This window comes from Epinephelus fuscoguttatus, linkage group LG6 (assembly GCF_011397635.1).
Source record: "Epinephelus fuscoguttatus linkage group LG6, E.fuscoguttatus.final_Chr_v1".
Classification (NCBI taxonomy): Eukaryota; Metazoa; Chordata; class Actinopteri; order Perciformes; family Serranidae; genus Epinephelus; species Epinephelus fuscoguttatus.
The window spans coordinates 28,522,555-28,546,064 of record NC_064757.1 but is presented as its reverse complement, the minus strand read 5'-3'; the positions used below and the strand labels follow the sequence as shown (position 1 = coordinate 28,546,064).

The following is a 23,510-nucleotide window of genomic DNA, read 5'->3' as shown; positions in this document are numbered from 1 at the left end:
TCAGTTTTCTAGACCAATCACACATTTACTGTGGCTCTGTACCAAAGGGTGTACATCCCCATCCCCCACATACTCTCCCATACATCTTCTTACAGTTATTCTATATGATCACATGAAGAATAAAAGTGTGATAGGCACTCATCACACTTTGGCCATGCCATGTTAATGAGACAGACAGACCTGCTACTGTGTTTTGAATCTGAACTCGGACGCAAAATCTGTCGGTATGGATATCCATGTATATGGACAAGGGTTGCAGAGCACCAGTAGTTTGTGTGGGTTTTGCACAGAACCAGATTACAAGTAAAGTCTGTGTGCAGATCTTCAGCAACAGAACCAAAGGACAGGCAGGTGAAGGGCAGGAGGTAAGCTTTGAAAACATGACCGCTTATAGACTAGAAGAAACTAAAAGAAACCAGCTGTGCGGGCAGGTGACAGTGTCAGATGATTCTTGGAACATTATTTACCATGAAAACATAGTAGTTGGTAAAACAAACTTACACTTAGACTAGACTTTGTGTAATCCTAATCATGCTTCTTTTGGATTCCACTGACACTCTGGCAGTGTGGGACTCACCCTGCTCACATCGCTAGAGGCTGCTTCTCTACTGGCATAACATGTGAGGTATTTAGTAGCTTACCACGTATGTTATGGAGGGGTGGGTGCATATAAGAAAAGAAGATGTGGATGGGTCAGTTTGTACCAAACATCCGATCAGACACTGCGGTGCTGATGGCAAAGGGAAGACCTAGGCAAATAACCCAAAATCAGAAATTTGCCTCAAAAGGCCTTTAAAGAATATTGGCAGCCTGCATCTCTCCATACATTTCATCAGTTTGAATGAAATGTACATGTGCTATCCATGAGTATGTGTGCATACATGTCAGAGGTAAAATGAGAGTCTGTGTGTGTGTGTGTGGGGGGTCTTGAAATGGGAGTGTCCTCTGGCAGGGTTATTCCCTTCTCTTTCTGTCCTGCTTTATTTTTGGTGAATCACTGAACTAAAAACTTTTCTCTCAGAGCAGACAGCTTAAAGCCAGAGTTTGTTGTTGTGCCGGACAAGCATGGATTTAATGGAATTGTTTTTCATCTCTCTTGGCACTGCAGTTATTGTCTGCTATGGAGTGAAACTGCTGCTTTTTAGTAGGATGCTTTTTCCCAAGATGTGGTTTCCACTGTCAAAGTCCTTTTTCACCTCTATGGGAGAGTGGGCAGGTGAGTTGTGTGTGCACGCATGCATGTGTGTGTGTACTGTAATGTATGCCATACTTTGGACAAATAATGCTGGGAGTTTGACAGATAGGACAAATAGCATCAGGACAATTTAGATGTCAGTCACAGTCATAACTAACTACTTATGTTTTGTGATTAAACACTACATTTAAATGTGTTTTCATTATGGCTGTATGGGTACATTACTATATTTGAAAGTACACATCAGGATGTGCCTGTACATGCAAAAGGGCTGAAAGTAGGTAACAGTTTATTTACCTCACTGTGCTCACTGTTGAATGAAGAAAATTTGGCAGGAAAAAGAAAAAGAAGAGTTCCCAGTTCTAGACTTGTTCAGACTTTTCGCACTTGACATATTTGAACCTAAACTGGCAGGCTCTTGATTTTTTCCATGAAGCCACGTAGTCACACCTACTTACAGTACAGCAGCTCACAGCCATTTACATGTACAGAAGGGATCTCATCAATGTATCTACAAAACATGTTGCTGCTAAAATCTTTTTTCTTCACTAAAACAGAGCATTCAGAGTTTATCTGTAAAATGTTCACTACCAATGTGATTATAGTTAAAAATAGTAATTGTATTAGCAAACTGCTGTCACTGGTGTTAAAGCGGAATAATCACAGTACACAGTGGTAATGCTGGTACAAACTGCACTCAGGGTAAGTTGACACAAGCGAGTAAGGCTGATAAGGAAAGCACTACTGCTTTCTCCAGCTGGCACAGGGAATTAAACTTGTAAGCTTCCTATAAACGCAGACAGTGTCAGTGTGTTTAACCCAATTGCGACTGTGGACACATCGTCAGCTCTGGCTCCCCTCACCCCTCGTTTCCCAGTAGTTACATCAAAACATTCCTCTGCGGGTACCAGACCAGTCTCATCGAATTACAAGATTTCCTCATCTTCTGAAGAGGTTATTCAGTCTCTCACAGCGCTTAAAGAAGCCTCATATAAAAACACAATACTGGGCTGATCTGTCCTTTCTTTCTAAAGCCCACTTTCATTCCATTGCAGCACAGAGGAAAACAGCCATCAGAACAGTGTGTTCTAGGCTTTATAAACCCTGTCCCTCTGCATCAGTTTCTGCCCTGATGATCTGAGACCACATTTGCATAAGTTTGTGTCTCCTTCACAGTCTTTTCAGTTTAAAGTGGCCTAAGACGTTTTGTGTGGTGTATGGGTCAGTCTCCTTTTTCTTGTCTAAAAGGTTGCTGCTGCTTGAGTGCTGTTATCTATAAGGTCAGGGGCAGTGGCGGACTCAGGCTAACTGAGGGGCAGGGGTGAATAATATTAAAGGGGCACCACTGAGATCAGTCTTGGGTGCACAATGGTGCTACATCATGTTTTCTCCATTTTAAGGGTACCTATTGGTGCACTGGATTAGGCTTGTCACGATACCAGAATTTCAGTAGTTGATACCAATACCAGTGAATTTCCATGATTCTCGATACTCATTTGATACCATGATAAAAATCAAAAAACAGAACTCATGTTTTTCTAAATTCACTACTTTATTAAAACTGTTTCAAACTTTAACTTAAGGCCTCATTTACACCGCAAGCGGTCCACAAGCGTTGCGGCTACGGTGGCTGAGAGAGGTCACAACACACGCAAACACATGTTTTTTGTTGAATACCGCGACCATTTGCTCACGACTCGCGCCAAAAATTGGCGCGTCTTCTATTTTCGACCTTGCTCGCGAAAGCAGCACGACTCGAGCAGCGCGTAGAATGGATGCGGTGTGAATGCTCTAACCTGTTAACATGCTCGCCGAAATGAAAATGCGAGTAAACAGCAACCGTTCGCGAGCGCTACACGAACACATCGCTTGCAGTGTAAATAAGGCCTAACCCTCTGCACACACAACTCCTATTACCTGACTTTTCGACAAGCCGGGGTGTTGTGGCTCCAGCAGCACTTATAAAAGCCATTGTTTCTAGCAAAGACGATGGAGAACAGGTGTTCTTCTTCGGCGCTTGTCCTCGGCACCGACTAACATGCGTATACTGCCCCCATCAGTTCCAACAGGAATCAACACAGCCCGCTGAGGGCAAAGTTGTATCCGGTACTTACGGTACTGAAAAAAAAACCAGTTACCGACATATTTTTTGCGTGTAGGCATCGACTTGGTACCGAAGTTTTGGTTCTCATGACATCCACACACTGGATCTCATTTTCTTCACTGGAAGGGCACCCTGGAGGCATCCAAGAGGGCACTTTTAGAGTCCACCAGTGGTCCAACCCAGTCTCACTTCAAAGTCGTTGAAAACCGGCACTTGGCCAGTGACTTCTGACGTCAACCACCAACGAAAAAAGCCATCCTTTCACATCGACATGATACGCGGCAGGTCACCATTATTGTTTAATGGAAACAAAAATCCAAGAAGGGAAGTTGGGAGGGGTGGTGGATGGGTCCAACAACCACTGACTTTCACCTTGGAGGCTGATGTTCCTTTCCCATATGACTGTAAACCAAACCCTTTTCTTTTTTCCAAACCCCACCATGAGCTGCTGTTGCCTAAACCTAAACCATGTGTGTTTGTTGTTGAAAGAAAAACAACATCAATTTGCAGTGTTTTACCAACGTGGTGAATTTTATTTGAAAGAGACCGTATACAAATTGTACATTTCATGTGAAAACGGACGTGTATTTTGAAAACAGAAAATGCATGTAACAGGGTTAAGTTCGCACAGTGTCCTAGGATGTAAACAACCAACGCACCAAGGTTACCTTGCACGTATTATCTCAATGTGGAAAGTCAATGACCAAACGTCTATATGAGGTCAGACTGAGAATGGGTCGAGTGGTCAGGAGCACAAATCTCAAGATTTTGGAACCATTATTTGTAGGATCTGAAGTGTTCTGACATCGCTGCCCCCTCCACTGGTGGTATCAAAAAAGACAAACAGCAATGCATGCTGATCTGAGCTTGTTTTTATTTGACACACCATGCAGGAATTTCCCCCTGCAGTCTATTTGTGAAAATCAAAATGTGTTTGTCAATGGAGCGCAACCATCTCACAATGAATCAGCAGCACACAATATGGTAGCTGTGGGAACAGGGAAAACAGTGTTCTGGCATAGTGTGGACTCAGGGCATTCTGGACAAAGATGACACTGAGAAACTGTGTTCAATAGAGACCTCTTGGCTCAGCACGCTTTCTCTGATCCTCTTGCTGCCCTCAGAGTAGACTCTCAGCACTCTCATACTTCACTGGCAACTATGGTACTGAAACAAAAAGGACAGAGAGTGTATGGAGAAATTGTTGTCTTAAATTGGCACCAAAATGAAAATAACCTCTGTGACATAAAGTGGAGCTATCAGATATTGGACGACTGAACATGTTCCAATGGATTGGCTAATAGGAATTTGAGTGGTTGTATTTGTGTCTCTCCCTTTTTGAAGAAATGCCTGTCATGCCTGAGACTCTTCTGAAAATGTGAAGGCAGATTATTGTTTCCTGCTTGTTTATAGAATGCAACCAGTTCAATACTGCACCATCCCAATATTATATAACCATTCAAGAATGTATTACCTGTAAGGTAATGCTTCATGTGAATCTACATCTGCAGGCGCATTTAACTATTAACGAGTCTTTTCTAACCTAGTAAAGATTTTCAATTTGCTACCAACAAATTGCAGCCGAATATACAGAGGGGCAAAATTTTACAGTTGCAGACTTTGCTGCCGTTTTCAGCTATGTTAGCAGCTAAGGAGATGTCAGAAAAAAAAATCCTGAATATTTTTCCACTTATCCACAGCCCTTTTTAAACAGGAATTGTGCAAATTTGCAGGAAAGCCCAATCAGTCTTCTTTCAGCATTGGCAGTATAAAAACAAAATCGGGGAGTGCAGCAAATTGCCGCCCACCTACTTTTGTTCATACAGAATACGCCTTTTCGGGGCAACGGGGGGCGTGAGCAAGTAACAAAACGTGTAGCTCAGCGTGTGATGTAAACAGTGATGTGGGAAGGAGGCCGCGGCTAGTCAGTCCTTTGGCGATTCTCTCGTAAGTTGGCCTGTCCTTCACCGTCCCCGTCACTTGACGATTAATGGCCTCTTCATTTGCGAGGACAAGAAGGGTGTGCAATTCCTTGTCTCCCCAGTTGCTCATCTTTACAGCTGCTCGCTAATTCCTGCTATCAGCTGTTTCATGTTTATCCACCGCCAGTGGGTCACACGTGCGGCATCATCAACAGCCCCTCCCGTTGCAGAAGCCCGCCTTGGTCTTTTTAAACTAAAAGGGTTCCGCCAATATGTCTACCCTACGAGGTGGAAAATTGGGCACCTCAGATCAACTCGCCACTCCGGCTCTGTGTGTCTAAATGCTTGCAGATTGCTGGCAAAATGGCCCAATATTCGCCAAAAAAATCTGGCAGTGTAAAAGGGGCTCATGTTTTGATTGATGGCTGCAAGCTGAAGGCAACCAAGATGTTGGTCTCCTCTGCCACCTCCTTTAGCTCTTCCTGGGCCAATGGTTCCCAACTGGTCCAGCCACAGAGTCCAGATTTCTCCTCAGTTATTAGTTCAAGGTCCACACAGTTTAATATATTCAGTGTTATACTTGCATTTGGTCATGTCGTCGAGCTAGTTTTCTGTCTCTGTTAAGTAGCTGTACGTTAATCACGCACTCTACAGCAGGTGATCTCTAAATATAAATGATAAAAGCTCTTTGCCAGAAATTCACTGTATTAAAAAAATAAAGATAAAAATACCAGTTGGGAACCACTGTCCTGGGGGATGCTGAGGTGTGAGGTGGAATATATAATCCCCACATTGTGTTATAGGTGTGTTGCAGGATCTCCTCCCAGCTGGACATGCCTCCACAGGGAGGCATCCTGATCAGATGTTCAAGAAGAAAGAAGAAAGTCTGATGTAATCACTCTGTCTATAAAGATAAGTGTAGAAACCTTACAAAAAAGCACACGGTTCTGTCTTTTGATCAACCAGTGCTGTTGACCACAGGTGAGGGTTGGAATATCACTCCCCTCCTCACAACAGTCCAGTAAATCACCACAGCACCAAAAATGCTACACAGACATCATTCCAAAGCTTATATCTTGCTCTTGTTTATGGCTATCACTTGAACTCCTTCATGTTACAAGTATTGGGAGCAAATTGCTTCATACCTGGAGGTACTGACCATCATCGCAGCTGCTTCATACTGAGCTGCAAACTGCCCCAGTGCGAGCAGGCGGTTGCAGTTTGATGAAGCCAGGAGAGCTACAGTATGTCATCAGCAACAATCAGAGATGCAATGCTCATCACGAAAAAATTGTCTGGGCATTTACAGTACAGGCCAAAAGTTTGGACACACCTTCTCATTCAATGCGTTTTCTTTATTTTCATGACTATTTACATTGTAGATTCTCACTGAAGGCATCATAACTATGAATGAACACATGTGGAGTTATGTACTTAACAAAAAAAGGTGAAATAACTGAAAACATGTTTTATATTCTAGTTTCTTCAAAATAGCCACCCTTTGCTCTGATTACTGCTTTGCACACTCTTGGCATTCTCTCCATGAGCTTCAAGAGGTAGTCACCTGAAATGGTTTCCACTTCACAGGTGTGCCTTATCAGGGTTAATTAGTGGAATTTCTTGCTTTATCAATGGGGTTGGGACCATCAGTTGTGTTGTGCAGAAGTCAGGTTAATACACAGCCGACAGCCCTATTGGACAACTGTTAAAATTCATATTATGGCAAGAACCAATCAGCTAACTAAAGAAAACGAGTGGCCATCATTACTTTAAGAAATGAAGGTCAGTCAGTCCGGAAAATTGCAAAAACTTTAAATGTGTCCCCAAGTGGAGTCGCAAAAACCATCAAGCGCTACAACGAAACTGGCACACATGAGGACCGACCCAGGAAAGGAAGACCAAGAGTCACCTCTGCTTCTGAGGATAAGTTCATCCAAGTCACCAGCCTCAGAAATCGCAAGTTAAGAGCAGCTCAGATCAGAGACCAGATGAATGCCACACAGAGTTCTAGCAGCAGACCCATCTCTAGAACAACTGTTAAGAGGAGACTGCGCGAATCAGGCCTTCATGGTCAAATAGCTGCTAGGAAACCACTGCTAAGGAGAGGCAACAAGCAGAAGAGATTTGTTTGGGCCAAGAAACACAAGGAATGGACATTAGACCAGTGGAAATCTGTGCTTTGGTCTGATGAGTCCAAATTTGAGATCTTTGGTTCCAACCGCCGTGTCTTTGTGAGACGCAGAAAGGTGAACGGATGGATTCCACATGCCTGGTTCCCACTGTGAAGCATGGAAGAGGAGGTGTGATGGTGTGGGGGTGTTTTGCTGGTGACACTGTTGGGGATTTATTCAAAATTGAAGGCACACTGAACCAGCATGGCTACCACAGCATCCTGCAGCGACATGCCATCCCATCCGGTTTGCGTTTAGTTGGACGATCATTTATTTTTCAACAGGACAATGACCCCAAACACACCTCCAGGCTGTGCAAGGGCTATTTGACCAAGAAGGAGAGTGATGGAGTGCTGCGGCAGATGACCTGGCCTCCACAGTCACTGGACCTGAACCCAATCGAGATGGTTTGGGGTGAGCTGGACCGCAGAATGAAGGCAAAGGGGCCAACAAGTGCTAAACACCTCTGGGAACTCCTTCAAGACTGTTGGAAAACCATTTCAGGTGACTACCTCTTGAAGCTCATGGAGAGAATGCCAAGAGTGTGCAAAGCAGTAATCAGAGCAAAGGGTGGCTATTTTGAAGAAACTAGAATATAAAACATGTTTTCAGTTATTTCACCTTTTTTTGTTAAGTACATAACTCCACATGTGTTCATTCATAGTTTTGATGCCTTCAGTGAGAATCTACAATGTAAATAGTCATGAAAATAAAGAAAACGCATTGAATGAGAAGGTGTGTCCAAACTTTTGGCTTGTACTGTATGTTATCAAATAGCGACAGAAGAGGGATGACCATAGCGAGAGGACACAGTGTTTTGGAGCTTAGAGCTTCATGAAAAGGCTGAAAAAGCTAATTGCTGCTTTTATTTAAGCAGTCAGAGTCTCAGATCACCCATTTGGCTTATTCCCAGGTTGACAACAGTGCACCACATCCAAAGTCCTCTTGGCTTGAAAAAAAAAAACCAGGCTTGGTTCAATATTGATGCACATAACTCAATGTCTGAGTAACTGAGTAAGAGCCTGTGATCTCTGTAATCGGAGCCGGGAGGAGCTGGGAGAGCAGCGAGTACTCAGAAACAAGCAGTTCCCTGTTTGTTCTCAGCAAATTCTTTATCAGAACCGGGGGAACATGCTGTACAGTCTGTTAGAACAGGATGGGTTGGGCAAAGTGTGAACAAACACAAACAAACAATCCTGGGATTTGCCTGACAGCAGAGGAAGAGAGATGGTGTAGCGCAGCTCTGCTTCACAGTGCCCCTGGTGTTAAGAGTGGAAACTGTAGGAGAATATAACAACTGATGAAATTCGTTAACAATAACACTAATCCCAACATCTCTTTTCTAGTTGTGACCGGTGCCTCAGAGGGAATAGGAAGAGCATATGCATTTGCAGTAAGTGACTTTCTGACCTGGGCAACTAAGACTGTATGTGTTTATTTCCTACCCTAATCATGCAGGTTAAATTATGTATTTTTTATTTGATGCACATCTGCTAATTTTTGTTGCCATTTTATACTTTTTTTTTTTTTTTTTTTTTTTTAATCTGTCCGACTGTCCACCGTGGATCTTTTGCTCCTTTCAGCTGGCTGAGCAAGGAATGAATGTTGTAATCATGAGTAGAACCAAAGTAGCCCTGGACCAGGTGGCCAAGGAAATAGGTAAGAACCTGATATCTGTATTTAAATATATTATTTTGCTTGCTTTTAAAGGTCCAAACAGGATCTAGGGGGATATATTGACCGAAATTTAATATAATACAACAAGTATGTTTTCTTTAGTGTATAATCACCTGAAAATAAAAATAGTATAGTTTTTCTCACCGTAACGCCACTTATATCTTCAGAATTAATGGGCCCATATCTATGGAGATCGCAATGTTGCACTGCCACATTTCTACAGTAGGCCAGAAGAGACAAACCAAACATTGGCTCTGGATAGCGCCATTTGTGTTTGGACGTTTTTGCATCTGCCACTGTAGTTCAAAGCAATGACAAAATGATGAAGGCATCAGAAAAAGGCAGATTTTTAAAACACTGACCTGTTTTATTTGGTGTTTTTACCTGTTGAAATCACAGCATCCATTTGTTTTGAAGGGGAAGAGACCTCTGCGGATAATTTGACTCATGGTAAAAAAAAAACTGGATCAGGAGGAGAGCACACATTAGCAGCAGCTGGGTGAGCAGCCAATTCGGCTCCCAGTAAAAACCTTCTGAACAATGAAGACTGAAGGAATCTCAAATTTCAGCTGGTTGCAATATGTAATCCTCATCACTAGATGCCACCAAATCCCCCTCGATCTTACACACTGGTCCTTTAAAACTTGAATTACATGCACAAATAAGCTGACTGTCATCTGTAAGAGTACATAATGTACTGTATATTGCTGACCCCACATTTTTATTCTTCTCAGGTGATACCACAGGGCAGAAGGTGAAAGTTATAATAACAGACTTCATACAAGAAAACGCCTTCAGTGAAATTGAAGATCAGCTTAGGGACCTCAACATTGGGGTTTTAGGTTGGACATTTTTTATTCTCTAAAACATCATTTGCCTCCACAATAAAAGGCTGTTATTTAGGATTAGCCTGATATCAGACAGCATTATCAACTCGTTACACTCCATTTCCACTTTGAGTCAGTCAGCCTGAACTCAGTGGAGTGGGTGGATTTAAGGGTCTGGACCCAGGCAAATTTAAAAAAGTAATATCTGCTGCTTCCTACCTTTGAAACTGGATCTTCTTTTTTTTGTTTGCACCAGTCAATAATATCGGCGTACTGCCCAGCTACATCCCCTGCAAATTCCTTGAGTCTGCAGAGCTGGACCAGGTTAGTGGTGCCTCAGCAGTTTAGCTGTAAAGTTTTCTTGTAAACAAGCAAAATTTATATTTATATACAGCGCTGCTCACCAGAATGTATTGTGGGTATCCTTGAGTTTGAACAAATGTGTTGAATGCATTTCCTTCCTCAGAAAATATTTGAAAAGTAGTGAAAAGTACTTTTTATATGCCCTATAGCCCTTTGCATTACTGATAAATGATTGACTGGTAGTAAGTGTCACATCAGATCTACTCAAGCTAGTGTTGATCCTCATCAAACTTTTCCCTTTTTAGAAAGTTAAGGAGCCTCATTGTAAAAGCTCTCTATTGTATCCACCCCTTAACATGTCCTTCCCCTTATATTTTCCCTTAATTATCAGTATGGACACCTTATACATGATTTTTTTATGCTTTCAGACAATCACAAGGGTGATAAACTGCAATGTAAAAACTGTGGCCAAGGTAAGAGTGTGAATTTGCTGTTACTCATGAGTGGAAACAAGAATCCCTTCATTAACAAGGTTTCAGTCCTCATACCTTTTTCTAGTTAACAATATAAAATAGACATTCAGTTCAGTTGTTTTCCTCCCAAACAAATCAACTCTGTCAATCGTTACATTTGTCTAAGATCTGATCCTGGATATTTTTTTCTCTCCAGATGTGCAAAATAATTCTTCCAGGCATGGAGAAAAGGTTTCCTACCCATGTTTTCTTTATTAGATGTAATGTGTATTACCATAAAATCCAACAGGCTGATTAACATTGAGTCTCAAATGTACCACCGCCATTGTGTTCCTGGCTCTGCAGGAGAAAAGGGGTGATTTTGAATATTTCGTCAGGAGCTGCCTCTGTTCCATTCCCCCTGTACACCCTGTATGCTGCATCGAAGGTAAGTACAGTATCACCAGTACCACCACCAGTACCACCTGAGTTACATTGTATGATTTCTCATGCTCTGATTGTGTTCCTAAAGGTGTTTGTGGAAAGATTTTCCCAAGGTCTACAAGCTGAATACAAAGATAAAGGGATTATCATACAGGTACTCCAAGTCACTCACTCCACGTTTTTACTGTAAATCAAAGCATCAGGGTATGAGTTGTTAATTTTAAGGGATTTTTTCTTCACAAAGTCTTAAAAATCTCAGAATCTTCTCTTTGTCTCAATTCTTCTTCTGTTTTCCTAGGCAGTGTCTCCATTTGGGGTTTCCACTCGGATGGTAGATTACCAAACAACCAACATGATGATCCTATCACCAGAAGACTTCGTAAAAAGCTCCCTGCAGTACCTCAGAGCTGGAGACAAAACACACGGCAGTGTCTGTCACATACTTCTGGTAAGGCCTTACAGACATAACCATCCAAAATAAGGTAAAAGTTCAGAGGTGAAAATTCAAATATGGAACAGAACTTATTTCTCCTGGTGCTAAGGAGTGACTACAAGTCAGTAGTTACGGCAATGAAATATTCTAATACGTGTCCATAAAATATACCCAACACAGACTGCATATAAAATGGACAATGCCTTACTCTTAACACCCACTATAAGGTGAAGCTGGTTAGCATCAACCTTGGCTCTAAAGGCAAAACAAGCAGTGACGCCCCCATAAATGTTTCACAGGGGTGGCCACATGGGGCCACTGAAAGTCTTGGGGTGGCACACCGACAGTAAAAGCCATAACTTAATTTTGGGAATTCTATCAGGCTGTTGTAGCAGCCAATATAGGCTAGTCAGTATGAGCATTAAGAAATCATGTACTGATTTACTTTGGTTTCTTATTTTACAGTTATCACAGATATACATGGGGCACGATTTTGACGCGTCACGTAGGCAGGTGGAGTGGAGTTTCTTTACCTGCTACACAGTCTGTGTCTTCGTAGTGTGTGGTTGCTGCCAGCTTTACTGTGTGCACATCAAGTTTTGCCCAGTTGGTTAGGCAGGGTTACCGATACAGGTAACATTTTCCACAACAACCTTGTTTTAATGTGTTATGTATCTGTATAGAGTGGTTCAGGGATGATTATTTTTAAGCCAACACGAGAGTAAGCATTGCCCTAGTTCCCTTGACAAAAAAACAATGAGATTTTTCCATTAGATTTTGTGTTATTGCATGAATTAAGTTCTGTGGCAAAGAAAAGTATATGATACTTAGCGATTGTATCAGGCCATGGCCCCACCACCCCTTTGACAATCACAGTAAACCTACTACAGTAAACTAGAGTAAACCACAGCACTATAGCTATAAAAGTGAAGTCAGCGCTGGCTTGACACACTCCTCCACGGCCATTGAACTTCACTGACTCTGCTGCTGCTGGTATGTAACTAGCTTAAGTCCTTTAGCCACATTTAACACCAAAGTAACATTTTCAGTAGAAGCTGAGTCACAGTCACACATGGATGTGTTTTATCGCAGGGCAAAAGTTTGAAAATTTTGCCTGAGTGTGTAACATTAACTAACTAATGCCTGTCACAAGCTGCTCTTAATATTTACAGTGGATTCACTTATTAAATAAGCACATACAGTACAAGAACATGGCTCAGCCCTATACTGACTGCTTCTGTCTGTAACACTCTCTATGTGTGTGGCTATCAGCTGACATGCAACAGACAATGTGTGTGTTACTTTTGACTGGTTTGTCAGTAACAAGGAAAGTCATGTTCCTTTAAACCCTTATGATGTAAGTGTCCAACAAACTACCAGAAATATCAATATCAAATTATTTATTTACAGATTAATAAAAGACTGTAACAACAAAGAGCAATACTTATAGAGCGGAACTGCAGGAGGTGTTGGAGGACGTCTCTTTAGGGCAGGGAGTCTGGCAGCTGTCTTCAGTGCTACCAGTCAAGTCAGCGCTGGCTGACCTGACGGCCTCCTCAGAATGTTCTGGTGGAGCTGGGTGGATCTTCTGCCTCCAACTGTCCACTGAAACGATGTTCTCAGGGAGGGGGAACCTCTCACCTCCTCCTCAAAATCAGTCATAGGTTTGGCCAGCAGTTGGCTCTGTGGCTGAGGGATCTCAACCACTTGCACAGCTGATGGATGTCCCTGATCTCCCCTGGTGTGACATTGATGTTCTCAGTAAAGACCTCAACGACCTTAGTGGCCTCCAGTGTTGTGGCAGCCTCAGTGGAATCAGATGTCTGGACAGCCTTGGTGGGCTCTGGTGTCCAGAGAGCCTCAGTGGGCTCTGGTGTCTGGACAGCTTCTGTGGGCTCTGGTGTCCTGACAGCCTCAGTGGGCTCTGGTGTCCTGACAGCTTCTGTGGGCTCTGGTGTCCTGAAACCTTCTGTGGGCTCTGGTGTCCTGACAGCCTCAGTGGGCTCTGGTGTCCTGACAGCCTCAGTGGGCTCTGGTGTCTGGACAGCTTCTGTGGGCTCTGGTGTCCTGACACCTTCTGTGGGCTCTGGTGTCCTGACAGCCTCAGTGGGCTCTGGTGTCCTGACAGCTTCTGTGGGCTCTGGTGTCCTGACAGCCTCAGTGGGCTCTGGTGTCTGGACAGCTTCTGTGGGCTCTGGTGTCCTGACACCTTCTGTGGGCTCTGGTGTCCTGACAGCCTCAGTGGGCTCTGGTGTCTGGACAGCTTCTGTGGGCTCTGGTGTCCTGACAGCCTCAGTGGGCTCTGGTGTCCTGACAGCTTCTGTGGGCTCTGGTGTCCTGAAACCTTCTGTGGGCTCTGGTGTCCTGACAGCCTCAGTGGGCTCTGGTGTCCTGACAGCCTCAGTGGGCTCTGGTGTCTGGACAGCTTCTGTGGGCTCTGGTGTCCTGACACCTTCTGTGGGCTCTGGTGTCCTGACAGCCTCAGTGGGCTCTGGTGTCCTGACAGCTTCTGTGGGCTCTGGTGTCCTGACACCTTCTGTGGCCTCTGGTGTCCTGACAGCTTCTGTGGGCTCTGGTGTCCTGACAGCCTCAGTGGGCTCTGGTGTCCTGACAGCTTCTGTGGGCTCTGGTGTCCTGACACCTTCTGTGGGCTCTGGTGTCCTGACAGCCTCAGTGGGCTCTGGTGTCCTGACAGCCTCAGTGGGCTCTGGTGTCTGGACAGCTTCTGTGGGCTCTGGTGTCCTGACACCTTCTATGGGCTCTGGTGTCCTGACAGCCTCAGTGGGCTCTGGTGTCCTGACAGCTTCTGTGGGCTCTGGTGTCCTGACAGCTTCTGTGGCCTCTGGTGTCATGACAGCTTCTGTGGGCTCTGGTGTCATGACACCTTCTGTGGGCTTTGGTGTCCTGACAGCTTCTGTGGGCTCTGGTGTCATGACAGCTTCTGTGGGCTCTGGTGTCATGACAGCCTCAGTGGGCTTTGGTGTCCTGACAGCTTCTGTGGCCTCTGGTGTCCTGACAGCTTCTGTGGGCTCTGGTGTCATGACAGCCTCAGTGGGCTCTGGTGTCCTGACAGCTTCTGTGGGCTCTGGTGTCATGACAGCCTCAGTGGGCTCTGGTGTCCTGACAGCCTCAGTGGGCTCTGGTGTCTGGACAGCCTCTGCCTCTGTCTCCAGATATTCTGGATACAAGAAGCTTTGGCATACTTGTCTAACCACCTCATCAATATTTTGATGAAATGGCTCGACCATCTCTGAGATCTCAGAGTCTGGAGAGCAACACCAAGGAGAGGGGTATGTCGTCACGCTCTCCTCACTGATGGTGGAATAATGAATTCATAAAAAAACATAAAAACAAATGACAATGGATTTGAAATCATAAAAGAAATTATTGTCAGGCCAGTGGCTGAAGCTGGTCCTGATCCTGTTGTTCAGTTTTCAAGCCTGAAGCAGTGTGAACTGCAGCTCAACAGCTGCTTCCAAAAGGGAGGCTGCCTTGTTAGACTTTCTTCTGAAGGCTTCTTCTTCTCCTTCTTCTCATTCTGTTTGAGGACTAATAGAACCTGTAGAGGACAGAGATGAAACATCTCTGGTGTCCTCTAGTGCCTGATCCTCTTCATCGATGTAGTCCTCCAGCCTAAGTGGGATGAACCTGTGCTCTGGTGTCGTGACAGCCTCAGTGGGCTCTGGTGCCTCTATGTAGTCCTCCAGCTTAAGGGGGATGAACCTGTGGTCTGCTTTTAGAGCAGAACTGCAGGAGGTGTTGGAGGACGTCTCTTTAGGGCAGGGAGTCTGGCAGCTGTCTTCAGTGCTACCTGTCAAGTCAGCGCTGGCTGACCTGATGGCCTCCTCAAAATGTTCTGGTGGAGCTGGGTGGATCTTCTGCCTCCGCCAACCACTGAAACATCTCCTCCACTGCAGCTTTTTCCTCTTGCCTTTTGATTGTCTTCCCGATGTGCTCAGGGTCAGGGAACCTCTCACCTCCTCATCAAAATCAGTCATAGGTTTGGTCAGCAGTTGGCTCTGTGGCTGATGGATCTCAACCACTTGCAGAGCTGATGGGGGTGAGCTGGCAGAGGGTGGAGATGGAACGATGTCCCTGATCTCCTCTGGTGTGACATCATTGTCCTCAGTGAGAACCTCGGCAACTTTAGTCGCCTTTGGTGTTGTGATGGCCTCGGTGGGCTCTGGTGTCCGGAGAGCCTCAGTGGGCTCTGGTGTCCTGACAGCCTCGGTGGGCTCTGGTGTCTGGACAGCCTCTGCTTCTGTCTCCAGATTTTCTGGATACAAGAAGCTTTGGCATACTTGTCTAACCACCTCATCAATATTTTGATGAAATGGCTCGATCATCTCTGAGATCTCAGAGTCTGGAGAGCAACACCAAGGAGAGGGGTATGTCGTCACGCTCTCCTCACTGACGGTGGAATAATACATTAATAAAAGGTCGTAAAAACAAAGGACAATGGATTTAAAATCATAAAAGAAATTATTGTCAGGCCAGTGGCTGAAGCTGGTCCTGATCCTGTTGTTCAGTTTTCAAGCCTGAAACAGCGTGAACTGCAGCTCAACAGCTGCTTCCAAAAGGGAGACTGCCTTGTTAGACTTTCGTCTGAAGGCTTCTTCTTCTCCTTCTTCTCATTCTGTTTGGGGAGTAATAGAAACAAAAACAACACGTGAGTACAGAAATACAAATAAATGAGTACAGTTCAATAAAAAGATAACACTGATTAGATTTTTACGTATAAACACTTTCTCACCTTTGAGAATATGTTGAAGAAGCGAGAGAAGCGATCGCTCCTCTTTGCCTCAGTGTCAAGCTGAGACTGGTCCACAGAGCCCTGGTAAGTGCTGATCATTTGTGTGACCTCAGCAACATGATGATCAGGTGGGATCAGACCTGTAGAGGACAGAGATGAAACATCTCTGGTATCCTCTAGTGCCTGATCCTCTTCATCGATGTAGTCCTCCAGCCTAAGTGGGATGAACCTGTGCTCTGGTGTTGTGACAGCCTCAGTGGGCTCTGGTGCCTCTATGTAGTCCTCCAGCTTAAGGGGGATGAATCTGTGGTCTGCTTTTAGAGCGGAACTGCAGGAGATGTTGGAGGACGTCTCTTCAGGGCAGGGAGTCTGGCAGCTGTCTTCAGTGCTACCTGTCAAGTCAGCGCTGGCTGACCTGACGGCCTCCTCAAAATGTTCTGGTGGAGCTGGGTGGATCTTCTGCCTCCGCCATCCACTGAAACATCTCCTCCACTGCAGCTTTTTCCTCTTGCCTTTCGATTGTCTTCCCGATGTGCTCAGGGTCAGGGAACCTCTCACCTCCTCATCAAAATCAGTCATAGGTTTGGCTAGCAGTTGGCTCTGTGGCTGATGGATCTCAACCACTTGCAGAGCTGATGGGGGTGAGCTGGCAGAGGGTGGAGACGGAACAATGTCCCTGATCTCCACTGGTGTGACATCATTGTCCTCAGTGAGAACCTCGGCAACTTTAGTCGCCTTTGGTGTTGTGATGGCCTCGGTGGGCTCTGGTGTCCTGACAGCCTCAGTGGGCTCTGGTGTCTGGACAGCCTCTGCTTCTGTCTCCAGATATTCTGGATACAAGAAGCTTTGGCATACTTGTCTAACCACCTCATCAATATTTTGATGAAATGGCTCGACCATCTCTGAGATTTCAGAGTCCGGAGAGCAACACCAAGGAGAGGGGTATGTCGTCCCGCTCTCCTCACTGATGGTGGAATAGGGCCTGGAGCCGGTGTCCTCCTCCTCCTCTAGGAGATCGTCGCAGTACATCAGCTCATTGAGATCATCAACAGTTTCATCGATGGATTCTGAGACGTCGATGTTGATAATCTCAGAGACCTCAGTGTGCATGGATAACGAGAGAGAGCTGGGGATTTCCTCCATGTTCTCTGCTTCTTTGTCCATGATACGTGAAATCTGGTGGAGAAACACAAACATTGGAAAACTGTGAGCTTTGCAAGAGCGAGCCATAGTTTAAGAGTCTTGTAATGAGAATTTTAAACAAGTATTGAATGTACAGTAACGTGTGGATCTCATTGTACCATTGTAGCCTCGGTGGGCTCTAAAGTCTGGACAGCCTCTGTGGGCTCTGGTGTCCTGACAGCCTCGATGGATTCTGAGACATCGATGTTGATAATCTCAGAGACCTCAGTGTGCATGGATAACGAGAGAGAGCTGGGGATTTCCTCCATGTTCTCTGCTTCTTTGTCCATGATATGTGAAATCTGGTGGAGAAACACAAACATTGGAAAACTGTGAGCTTTGCAAGAAGATGCATTGAAGCCCTTCACTTAAACAGAAGTAGAGCGAGCCATAGTTTAAGAGTCTTGTAATGAGAATTTTAAACAAGTATTAAATGTACAGTAAAGTGTGGATCTCATTGTACCATTGTAGCCTCGGTGGGCTCTGGTGTCCTGACAGCCTCAGTGGGCTCTGGTGTCTGGACAGCCTCTGCTTCTGTCTCCAGATATTCTGGATACAAGAAGCTTTGGCATACTTGTCTAACCACCTCATCAATATTTTGATGAAATGGCTCGACTATCTCTGAGATTTCAGAGTCCGGAGAGCAACACCAAGGAGAGGGGTATGTCGTCCCGCTCTCCTCACTGATGGTGGAATAGGGCCTGGGGCCGATGTCCTCTTCCTCTTCTAGGAGATCGTCGCAGTACATCAGCTCATCAAGATCATCAACAGTTTCATCGATGGATTCTGAGACGTCGATGTTGATAATCTCAGAGACCTCAGTGTGCATGGATAACGAGAGAGAGCTGGGGATTTCCTCCATGTTCTCTGCTTCTTTGTCCATGATACGTGAAATCTGGTGGAGAAACACAAACATTGGAAAACTGTGAGCTTTGCAAGAAGATGCATTGAAGCCCTTCACTTAAACAGAAGTAGAGCGAGCCATAGTTTTAGAGCCTTGTAATGAGAATTTTAAACAAGTATTGAATGTACAGTAACGTGTGGATCTCATTGTACCATTGTAGCCTCAGTGGGCTCTGGTGTCTGGACAGCCTTGATGGATTCTGAGACATCGATGTTGATAATCTCAGAAACCTCTGTGTGCATGGATAACGAGAGAGAGCTGGGGATTTCCTCCATGTTCTCTGCTTCTTTGTCCATGATACGTGAAATCTGGTGGAGAAACACAAACATTGGAAAACTGTGAGCTTTGCTAGAAGATGCATTGAAGCCCTTCACTTAAACAGAAGTAGAGCGAGCCATAGTTTTAGAGTCTTGTAATGAGAATTTTAAACATGTATTGAATGTACAGTAACATGTGGATCTCATTGTACCATTGTAGCCTCAGTGGGCTCTGGTGTCCTGACAGCCTCAGTGGGCTCTGGTGTCTGGACAACCTCTGCTTCTGTCTCCAGATATTCTGGATACAAGAAGCTTTGGCATACTTGTCTAACCACCTCATCAATATTTTGATGAAATGGCTCGACCATCTCTGAGATCTCAGAGTCCGGAGAGCAACACCAAGGAGAGGGGTATGTCGTCCCGCTCTCCTCACTGATGGTGGAATAGGGCCTGGGGCCGGTGTCCTCTTCCTCCTCTAGGAGATCGTTGCAGTACATCAGCTCATCAAGATCATCAACAGTCTCATCGATGGATTCTGAGACATCGATGTTGATAATCTCAGAGACCTCAGTGTGCATGGATAACGAGAGAGAGCTGGGGATTTCCTCCATGTTCTCTGCTTCTTTGTCCATGATACGTGAAATCTGGTGGAGAAACACAAACATTGGAAAACTGTGAGCTTTGCAAGAAGATGCATTGAAGCCCTTCACTTAAACAGAAGTAGAGCGAGCCATAGTTTTAGAGTCTTGTAATGAGAATTTTAAACATGTATTGAATGTACAGTAACATGTGGATCTCATTGTACCATTGTAGCCTCAGTGGGCTCTGGTGTCCTGACAGCCTTGGTGGGCTCTGGTGTCTGGACAGCCTCTGCCTCTGTCTCCAGATATTCTGGATACAAGAAGCTTTGGCATACTTGTCTAACCACCTCATCAATATTTTGATGAAATGGCTCGACCATCTCTGAGATCTCAGAGTCCGGAGAGCAACACCAAGGAGAGGGGTATGTCGTCCCGCTCTCCTCACTGATGGTGGAATAGGGCCTGGGGCCGGTGTCCTCTTCCTCCTCTAGGAGATCGTTGCAGTACATCAGCTCATCAAGATCATCAACAGTCTCATCGATGGATTCTGAGACATCGATGTTGATAATCTCAGAGACCTCAGTGTGCATGGATAACGAGAGAGAGCTGGGGATTTCCTCCATGTTCTCTGCTTCTTTGTCCATGATACGTGAAATCTGGTGGAGAAACACAAACATTGGAAAACTGTGAGCTTTGCAAGAAGATGCATTGAAGCCCTTCACTTAAACAGAAGTAGAACGAGCCATAGTTTTAGAGCCTTGTAATGAGAATTTTAAACAAGTATTGAATGTACAGTAACGTGTGGATCTTACTGTACCATGACATTAAGACAATAATGTTGAATAATGGAACTCTTTAGTCTAAATCCAAGTTTTTCCATTTCTTTCATTTTCATTGTTCTAGTGAATGTGTTATCCCTACTTCTGATATCACATTTAAAATCTGACAAATACACACATGAATACATGAGGCTCATCACATTAGACATCATTCTTGCATGTGATCAATTTACTTATAAGCAAATGTGATTGGACACATGAAAACCTGCATTTCACATGTGCTTGTGGCTGCGTGCATTTTAATATTTGCCTACATACATTCACAGTATGTGCACTGAGTTCACAGAGTTTGAAGCTGGGTATATTTGTAAAAACTACTGCAAAAAATCATTGTTTGATAAAACATGAAGCTTTATTTTTGTTATTTTACAATAAATATGCCTCACATTAACATAACTTATCTGGTACATTATTTGATGTGATACCATGGCTGTAAAGTTTTCATCTTGTGTCTGTGTAAAGCCCAACAGATAAACAGACAGCACCTGTCCTCTACCTCACACTGAAACTCACTCACTGCTTCAGTTTTACATTATTTCCTTCACTAAAAAACATTTTCATCACCATATTCATATTAAATATTATATCATACTGTTTTTAAACTGCACAAATTAATCTCTAAGCTCTGACACAGTATTCTCCTTTGGTTTCTATAAAGTGCATTTACTTACCTGTCTGTGTTCCAACAGTTTCAGGTGAGCTGAGGTGACTGGTGTTGTCTTTGGTATTCTGGGCTTTCCAAACTGGTTTTCTTAGTGCGAGTGGTCTCTTGTAGAAATGTTTGTAGGCATGTGGAGATGATATCTCTGTGGCCTATTTACTGTGGAGACTAGAATTGCACTGTGATGTCACAAAGATGTCACTATTCCAGAACTGAACTCTGTGAGTTCTGAGAGAGTTCTGTCTTTAAACACATTCTGTGTGTGTGTGTGTGTGTGTCCATACAGGGCTGGTTACTGCAATCAATTCCCTCCAAGGTTCTCTATGCAGAGTATGTACAGCACAGTCTACAAGACTATGTGAAGAAGAAAGCAGCACAGAGGGCATTAAATGCAACCTTTGAAAATCATAAAAATAAATAACCAGGAACAGCAGTGTCAAGACGTTTGGCCTTATTATTACTCAAATGATGTTGACAAACCTAAGTTTTCTGTTTCTCATTTAAACATAGTGGTAATTGTTGTACACCATGTATCATTATAATGACTTGAATGAATGAATGATTTTTGTTCATGTAAATTGTGACATTGTGGGCAAGCCACCCTCAGGAGAGCGCCTTTATGAATGGTATGTTTCCTTCAGTTCTTATGTTTGGAGCGATTGATGTGTCTCCGCTTTATTCCAAATACACATAGTCTACTCTTGCAGTAGAGAAACATACTGTCACCTGTACAATTTAACACGATTCAACACGACTTTGCTGCTATAAAGTCTGCTGTCATGATGTCTGTAATGTTCAGTTTTTATAGAGCTGTTAATAAAATCATATATTTAACAGTGTGGTCATTGTTGGGGTGGTGTTGTATTGGACTGCACAGTTTGTGGTTAAGTTATGCCTTATAGCTGTGATGTCTAGGGAGCAGGATTGTGTTCATATCTGCTGGACATGTTTATGTGCATGACAATTTGAAAAATAACTTATCTATGTACGTAATGAAATGTGTTTCCAGTACTCTGCCCTCCTCATATATGCACATCGGGAGAATAAAAAGAACTGAAACACTTCTCAATATAATGTAGTCCAGTGCAACACCACTTTTAACTATGACCTCAGCAATAAACATAAAATCAGTTTTACACATTTCAGTGTCAACAAAAGCTGAACACAATGAGCCTTGTAATAGTAACATTCATGACAAATATGTCTTACTGAATTGCAACTGTGGCCACTGAGTGTAAATTAATTACCACTCAGAGGCATTATGCCCCCTAGGGGACACAGTTTCAGTTTCATAACTCTGTGAGATGTGTTTATATGTGTTTATATTTTCCCCTCACAGTGTATTTGATCTCATTCGCGTTGTCATTTTTGTTGATCCATCTGTTCCATTTTATTGTAAGAGGAAGAGTTGACATTTGTAGACTCTTAGTTTGGTATAATTCATTGGTTATTTGCCCCTTTGTGTATATTTGCTTTAATATGTGTTTCTATAAATGTTAAAGGTCTGGTGTGTTGGATTTAGTGTGAAGGTTTCCTGTGTGCCAAGCATGTGGGAGAAATCGGTGGCCGGCACGAAAACATGAAAGCCAGTGTTTAGTTTCTCTACTCTGGGCTCCTTTTCACACATGAATTATTATGACCTCAGTCAAGATATTTGTTGATAAGTGTTTTTATTCCTCTTTAGGCATGAAAAAAAAAAATGAAGTTAATTTTTTAAGGAGTTTTTTTTTTCATATCCACTTGGGCAGACAGCATGTGTTTCAGTTTTAAACTAAAAAAAATATAACCCATTAAAAATAAATGATATAAATCATGTGAAACTATGAAATCTATTTTAATGTTGAACTAGTGTGCTTTTTAGAAATTCTAATACTCTTTAATGTCATGCAAAAGTGTTGAACTTAACTCCTGACTCCTGAGCTTCTCCCCTCTCTCTTTCTACTCCTCCCTTCTGTACCTCCTCAGCTCCCCCTTCACACCTCCTCCTGCTGAGCTACATAATTTTCCCAATAGACATTTTCTGCAAAAATAACACGAATATTGTCAATATTGTTTCTGTTACAAAACCTGAACATTACCTTCTAATAACATAAATCAGTTGATTTACAGCAAAAAAAAAGTCACTGCAGGTGAAGTATTTTCAAGAAGTTTCAGTAATACTATGAATTGTAGCTGAAATATAGCCAGCGATGCATGATGCCCAAGTTTAGTGGGCAAATGATTAACTGCAATTTATAATCAATATTTAGAATGTTTAACAACTGTAGTACTCCTTAAATGTTACTTGATTTTTCCAGATCTTATTTACCTACCAGGGTCTCCTATTGTAGAAGGACTGGCAAGATATTCTTGAGGGCCACAACATTTCTTGCATTCTGTCGGCCATGTTGGGCCAGTGGACGGCAGTGTAAGGCATGATGCAGTAGGGTCCATTGTAGTGACTAAATTGCAACTCTAGCATCAAAACCCATGCGTATACAAGAGAATGGCTTTTAAATGGCTGTCCATTGTAGTGACTAATATATGTGAAAGGGTTATAGAACAACATGGCAAAGTCTGAGGTGGAGGACCCGACAGTTGACACTTCCAGTCCATCTTTATACAGTCAGGTAAATGCAATAAACTAATGTTTTTAAACTACATTGATATTCATATTAACATTAATTCTGATGTCCTAAAATGAAACTCCTTGGGTTCATCAAATATGATGAAGCATTATATTACTGACAGGTGTTTGTGTGTGCCTTATTTCTTGTAGTCATAAATCTTGAAGAGGAATATGAGTGATAATGAGTCTGGCACTTG

At 43.5% G+C, this 23,510-nt stretch overlaps 1 protein-coding gene across 1 annotated transcript; it reads left to right on the top strand.

The window, feature by feature from the left end:
- Nucleotides 1-1,001: 1,001 nt before the first annotated feature.
- On the top strand, nt 1,002-22,652 carry hsd17b3 (hydroxysteroid (17-beta) dehydrogenase 3). Its single transcript, XM_049578341.1, has 11 exons — nt 1,002-1,216; nt 8,739-8,785; nt 8,976-9,051; nt 9,804-9,911; nt 10,153-10,220; nt 10,628-10,672; nt 10,869-10,903; nt 11,018-11,099; nt 11,184-11,249; nt 11,394-11,543; nt 20,992-22,652. Exons 1-11 carry the CDS (start codon nt 1,066-1,068, stop codon nt 21,124-21,126), a joined length of 963 nt encoding a protein of 320 aa, XP_049434298.1. The 5' UTR covers nt 1,002-1,065; the 3' UTR covers nt 21,127-22,652.
- Nucleotides 22,653-23,510: the final 858 nt, after the last annotated feature.